This window comes from Dipodomys ordii, unplaced genomic scaffold (assembly GCF_000151885.1).
Source record: "Dipodomys ordii isolate 6190 unplaced genomic scaffold, Dord_2.0 Scaffold2, whole genome shotgun sequence".
In the NCBI taxonomy this organism is placed as follows: domain Eukaryota; kingdom Metazoa; phylum Chordata; class Mammalia; order Rodentia; family Heteromyidae; genus Dipodomys; species Dipodomys ordii.
In genome coordinates, this window is record NW_012267218.1 from 477,228 (window position 1) to 483,485 (window position 6,258).

The 6,258-nt window shown below is 64.5% G+C and overlaps 2 protein-coding genes across 2 annotated transcripts in view; both read left to right on the forward strand.

Annotated features, from left to right (window-relative positions):
• Positions 1 to 5,738, forward strand: part of Jag2 (jagged 2) — a 27,003-nt gene extending 21,265 nt beyond the window's left edge. The window contains exons 15-24 of the mRNA XM_013012730.1: positions 57 to 261; positions 614 to 641; positions 718 to 803; positions 1,272 to 1,385; positions 1,479 to 1,594; positions 1,961 to 2,209; positions 2,716 to 2,847; positions 3,784 to 3,940; positions 4,188 to 5,135; positions 5,437 to 5,738. Of these exons, the coding sequence (XP_012868184.1) occupies positions 57 to 261; positions 614 to 641; positions 718 to 803; positions 1,272 to 1,385; positions 1,479 to 1,594; positions 1,961 to 2,209; positions 2,716 to 2,847; positions 3,784 to 3,940; positions 4,188 to 4,681 (1,581 nt within the window). The 3' untranslated portion in view covers positions 4,682 to 5,135; positions 5,437 to 5,738. The remainder of the gene's footprint in view (positions 1 to 56; positions 262 to 613; positions 642 to 717; positions 804 to 1,271; positions 1,386 to 1,478; positions 1,595 to 1,960; positions 2,210 to 2,715; positions 2,848 to 3,783; positions 3,941 to 4,187; positions 5,136 to 5,436) is intronic.
• The window catches only part of LOC105983012 (protein jagged-2-like), a 21,230-nt gene continuing 20,061 nt past the window's right edge, over positions 5,090 to 6,258 (forward strand). Inside the window, exons 1-2 of the mRNA XM_013012744.1 lie at positions 5,090 to 5,370; positions 5,726 to 5,786. Coding sequence (XP_012868198.1) covers positions 5,090 to 5,370; positions 5,726 to 5,786 — 342 coding nt within the window. The remainder of the gene's footprint in view (positions 5,371 to 5,725; positions 5,787 to 6,258) is intronic.

Consider the following 6,258-nt stretch of genomic DNA (forward strand, 5'->3'; position numbering starts at 1 on the left):
CGCTCCACGCCCCCCGGCCAGCCCACCCCGCTCCACGCTCCATGCCCCCTGGCCAGCCCACCCCGCTCCACACCCCGCCTGCCCTGCTGTCGGGGCGAGTCTGCCCGGTGGCCACAGCGACTCCTTTGCCCCTTCTTCTCACAGCCAAGAACAGCAGCTGCCTGCCCAACCCCTGTGAGAATGGCGGCACCTGTGTGGGCAGCGGCGACTCCTTCTCCTGCATCTGCCGGGACGGTTGGGAGGGCCGCACCTGCACTCACAGTGAGCGGGGGCCAGAGGAGGCGTCTTGGGCGGGGCCTCCTCCCCGAAGCTCCCCAGCCCCGGGGAGCTGCGCCTCCCCCCACCCTGCTCTCTCCGTGTCCCTTGGCCTCCCTTCCCCGGGTAGCAGCTCCATGTCTCCCTGCTGCCTACTTGCCCCATAGCCTGTGGCCCCTCTTGGCCCCTGTGTCACCCTGCCAGGGAGCCTGAGCCTTCCCAGGACCCTCCCCCCCCCAGCCCAGTGGGGCCAGTGAGCACAGTGTGGGGTCTGTTCATCCGCAAGCCTGGCCTGTGGGGGGCACTGGGCGGTGGGTGGTAAAACAGCAGCTGTCCCTCTTCTCTCTCTTAAATCCAGACACCAACGACTGCAACCCACTTCCTTGGTGAGTGGCGTCCCTGGGGGCCAGGGTGGGGGCTGGCCCCACGGCCTGCGGTCTCTGATGCCCACCTTCCCTGCAGCTACAACGGCGGCATCTGCGTGGACGGCGTTAACTGGTTCCGCTGCGAGTGTGCGCCCGGCTTTGCCGGTCCCGACTGCCGCATCAGTGAGCAGCCTGGGCCCCGGCCAGTGCTCTTCCCGTGAGCCGAGCTACGGATGTCCACATCTGTGGACACGGTGGCCACGGCCCCTCCCGCTTCTCTGTGTCCTGCATGCTCTAGCACAGCTGAGCAGAGCCAGCGGGGCTGCGGGTGGTAGCTGTCCGATTACAGGCCACACCAGGCTCTTGGGTGTCCGCCCGGCAGTGGGGCCGCCCTGGGGTCCCAGAGTCCCATCCACGCAGGGCAAAGGCAGGACAAGGCACTGTGCCCCGCTGACGGCTGCCACCGCTGCGGCAGCATGGGTTGATACAGACGCGGGCATCCGGCCTCCACAGCCCTGCAGGACTGGGGGGCCTGGGTCCCGGGGTCCCCGCCGGCCTGCGGCGTGTCCCTGCTCCCTCCTGCCCCAGCCCTTCCCTGGGCCCTGTGCGAGGGTGTTGGCTGTCCCGCCCTGAGCACTGCCTTCCCTGCAGACATGGATGAGTGCCAGTCCTCGCCCTGCGCCTACGGGGCCACCTGTGTGGACGAGATCAACGGGTACCGCTGCAGCTGCCCTCCGGGCCGCACCGGCTCCCGGTGCCAGGATGGTAGGCCAGCCACAGCCACGCCAGGCCGTGGCTTAGCGGGGCCGGGTGGGCCAGACCTGGACGCTCAGCTGACCCTCCCTCCTCTCGCGGCAGTGGTGGAGTTCGGGAGGTCCTGCTGGTCCCGGGGCGTGCCCCTCCTGCACGGAAGCTCCTGGGTGGAAGACTGCAATAGCTGCCGCTGCCATGACGGCCATCGGGATTGCAGCAAGGTGGAGCCACAGGGCCTCTTGTCAGCCCTGCCTCCCCTGCCCCGCACCCCTCCCCGCCCCGCCTCGTGCCCCGCGCCCCGCCCTGCGTGCCCGGGCTGGGGCTCGAGTGGGTGGGTTGAGGCTGTCCTTGGAGACACGCAGAGAGCAGGGAGCGGCCTGGGCCAAACCGCATCCCGTCCCCCTTCTGCATTTGAGGCACTGAGGTTCGGCCCGAGGCCTACCCAGCTCTGCCTGAACTGGCAAGAAGTCTTTCTGGTGTGCTGTTCAGCCTGTCCGGGACAGTGCGGTGGGACTTACTGACCCAATCCTGTCTTTTCCCTCTGTGTGCTGCCTGCCGTCCTTGTTACCGTATGCCCGTGAATCCAGGTATGGTGTGGGTGGAAGCCGTGTCTACTGTCCAGCCAGCCTGACGCCCTGAGTGCCCAGTGCCCACCAGGACAGCAGTGTCAGGAGAAGTCCCAGGGCCAGTGCCTGCAGCCCCCCTGTGAGGCCTGGGGGGAATGCCGGGCCGAGGAGCCTCTGCCACCCAGCACCCTCTGCCTGCCACGCTCCGGGCACCTGGACAACAACTGTGCACGCCTCACACTGCGCTTCAACCGAGACCAAGTGCCCCAGGTGAGCGGCTGCCGGGCTGTGGCCTGTGCTTCCGCAGCCCGGCGTGCCCGGACGCTGTCTGTTCCTTGAGCGGCTGCCCGGCCGTGGCTCATGCTCCCTTGGCGGGGTGGCTGGGACTGTGCACAGCCGCTCACGGGATTCCCACAGGCTCCGAGCCTGGGAGACTGAGCAGGCCCAAGCTGGGTTGCCCATTTGTCCAGCTGGGGACATCCCTAGCTGCACGCGTGTCCAGGGGCCTGGACACTGGGTGGCCCACAGCCACTCGCTTTCTGGGTTGTATCCCGCAGCTCGGAGCATGCTGGATGTTCTGGCCACAGCCTCTGGATATTTGGAATCGGCCTTCACGTCCACCCTGTCCTCACTGTGTCCACCCCTCCACAGAGCTGCCTCACTGTGAGACAGGACAAGCAGAGCTGTTGGCCGGCGCTGCCCCCCAGGGCAGCGGGCAGACGAGTGTCCTCAGGTCCCTGCTGAGGGCCCCCCTCACCTGCGGCTCTCTTCTCCAGGGCACCACCGTGGGTTCCATCTGCTCTGGAATCCGCTCTCTGCCAGCCACGAGAGCCGTGGCCCGAGACCGCCTGCTGCTGCTGCTCTGTGACCAGACCTCCTCGGGAGCCAGTGCTGTGGAGGTGGCTGTGGTGAGTGGCAGAGGTCTGTCCCAGGGGACCCTGGGCACCTAGGGGGCTGTGATGCTAACTGCCCGTGGGAGAGGAGGCATTAGCAGCGGGAGGTAGGGGTAGATCTGTGGGAACCAAGGCTGTAGCAGAGGTCGGAGGGCACGTGAGGGAGGAGCATCAGGACGTCTGAGACCATGGTGGAAGTGCTACCAGCACTGCCTGGGCCACAGACCAGGTTCTTTGTGGACAGAGGAGGTGGGCTGGGCCCCTGACTCAGGAGCCGTGGCCCAGACCCACTGGGGCTGACAGGGAGCCTGGGTGAGGCAGTGATCAGCTGTGCAGTGCGGAAGGCACGGTGGGCAGAGGTGTCGGCAGGCCCGGGCCCAGGCATCGCTGAGCAGAAGCCATGGGCCGTGCTGAGCAGTTGCTCGTAGCTCTGGGGACGCGGCCTGGGGAGTGACAGCTGAGACTTGGGGCTGGGCTGGAGGCCGCAGCCCCTCTGGAGCTGGTATCTGAAGCTGTGGATGTCTGGGCCTTCTGTCGGGGTCCTGGGGCACCCTGAATGGGCCACCCTGGGCTGGCAGCCCGTGGCGTTGCCGGGGCAGCTCCAGCAGCCTTGTGGCACATGGTGGTGAGGGCAGAACAGGAGAGAGAGAGGCGGAAGGGGCATAAGACAGGGTCCAGGAGTGGCCCAGGGTCTCAGGGAAGGAGGAGGAGGCTGTGTTGGTTGCACAGCCCTTGGAGTTTGGGATCTGTGTTATCTGAAAAGACCTGGCATCGCCGCACAGACACGGGCTCGGTGGGGAGGGCAGGGGGGCGGGCACCCTGTGCAGGGCTCCCCGGGCAAGCTCTGGCTCTGAGCTTGGACAGCAGCTATGGCCTCGGCGCCTGGAGGCGGGCTCTGGGTGCTGTCCGGGCGCCCCTGAGCCGTGCCCATAGCTCCACCCTCTGGCACAGTCCTTCAGCCCTGCGAGGGACCTGCCCGACAGCAGTCTGATTCAGAGCGCAGCCCATGCCATCGTGGCCGCCATCACCCAGCGGGGGAACAGCTCACTGCTGCTGGCCGTCACTGAGGTCAAGGTGGAGACAGTGGTCATGGATGGCTCGTCCACAGGTGAGCAGGGACAAGAGGTGTCCCAGACCCCCAGTCTGGCGGGCATTGGCCCGTAGACCTGGCTCAGAGCGGAAGGGCACCCGCTGTCCCCACCCCTATCCCATGGGAGAGGAGGCCGGGCCCCTGTCCCAAGAGCCTCTCCACCAGCCAGAGACCAAACGAAGTGCCAGGCTGGGGCCCCGGGCTGGCGTTCGGTGCTCCGCGGGCCTCGGCTCTGCTGCGCTCACTGCTTTACCTTCCGCCCCAGGCCTGCTGGTGCCCATGTTGTGCAGTGTGTTCAGTGTGCTTTGGCTGACCTGTGTGGTCATCTGTGTGTGGTGGACGCGAAAGCGCAGGAAAGAACGGGAGAGGAGCCGGCTGCCGCGGGATGAAGGCACCAACAACCAGTGGGCCCCGCTCAACCCCATCCGCAACCCCATTGAGCGGCCGGGAGGCAGTGGCCCCAGCGGTGCGCACAAGGATGTGCTCTTCCAGTGCAAGAACTTCACACCACCGCCACGCAGGGCGGGTGAGGTGCTGCCCGGACCAGGGGCCCACGGGGGCAGCGGGGAGGACGAGGATGAGGAGCTGGGCCGCGAAGAGGAGGACTCCCCGGAGGCAGAGAAGTTCCTCTCACGTAAATTCACCAAAGACCCCAGCTGCCCTTCGGGGCGGTCAGCCCGTTGGGTGGCCTCGGGGCCCAAAGTGGACAACCGCGCAGTCAGGAGCACCAAGGATGTGCAGTATACCGGCAAGGAGTAGGAGCGCAGCTGCCTGCTGGTCGGGGACCCGGGAGCCCTTGCCAGCCCACACCCGCCGGACCGTAGGAGGCTGAGGCCGTGTGCATAGTTTCTTTATTTTGTGTAAAAAAAAAACCCCACCAAAAACAAAAAACAAATGTTTATTTTCTACATTTCTTTAACCTTGTATAAGTTATTCAATAACTGTCAGGCAGAAAACAATGGAGTATTCTAGGATTGTTGCTATTTTTGTAAAGTTTCTGTGTGTTACACGTGATGTGGCAGGCGGGTGAAGCGAGTCTGTGTTCTCACCAGATCGTGTAACGTTTGTTACCAGAGGTTGTGCTGTTTACAGAATCTTCATTCTTATTCCTCACCTGGGTTTCTCTGTGGCTCCAGGCCAAAGAGCCGACGAGACCTGTGGCTATGTATGGCCTGTGGATCTCAGTGGGACCTGTGGCCGATAAGCGTGGCCTGTGGTGACCTGTGGATCTCAGTGGGACCTGTGGCTGACAAGCGTGGCCTGTGGTGGCCAGTGTGGCCTGTGGATCTCAGTGGGGCCTGTGGATCTCAGTGGGACCTGTGGCCAATAAGCGTGGCCTGTGGTGGCCGGTGTGGCCTGTGGATCTCAGTGGGACCTGTGGCTGACAAGTGTGGCCTGTGGTGGCCGGTGTTGCCTGTGGATCTCAGTGGGACCTGTGGTCGACAAGCGTAGCCTGAGGCAGTCGGTGGGACCCATGGCTGTGGTGGGACCCGTGTTTGTCAGTGGGACCTGAGGTGGTGGTTGATGTGGCCCTCAGTGTGGCCTTGGTTGTTGGTATGGCCCGTGGCTGTTGGTGGCGCCTGTGGTTATCAGTGGGGCTGGAGGTCACCCGCATGGCCTGAGGCTGGCAGGCAGACCTGGACTGCCTGCTCCCATCCCTCCAACCTGCCGTCCTTGTTCCTCCTGCCCAGAACTCTCCAGAGATCTCCCAACTGTGCTTCAGAAGTGCCCTTCCTGACTGCTCGGTTTCCCCTCCTGGAACGGCAGTATTGAAGCTTGTGACAAGTGCCTTCACCCCCGCAGCTGGCCGCGTTTGCCGCGGGCGCCGGGCTGCGGCCCGGCCGCCGGCCGCCTCCTCGTGAAAGTGCATTTCTGTAAATGTGTACATATTAAATGAATACTCTGTATATTTGACTTAAGAACTTACACGCTCTGGCCTTCCTGTTCTTCGGGTGCTGTTCCTTTCTTTGGAGTTGGGGCAGTCGTGAGAAGGTGGGCCTGTCCTGTGTGGTCCTGGGGCGGGCGGCCTTCTGGTCTCGGCCCCTGGGAGCCACCCAGACCTTCCGCTCTTGGTTTCACTGAGTCTTAGGGTCTTACACCGACACGGGACCCTTTTTGGGAAGGGGGAGGGGAGTCCGGGTGCCTGTCACCCTACTCCTAAACAGCCAAGTGGCCTTAGGAAATCCTGAAGTGGCTCAGCCCTGAAAAGCTCTCTAGGGGTCCCCCCAGGGGGATTGGGTGGAGTTTAGAGAAAGAAACCCCAGGAAGGTGCTGGGTACATCTCACTAGAGGTGGACGGGGCATGCTCCCCTGAGGGGCTGGGAGGGGCGGGGCGG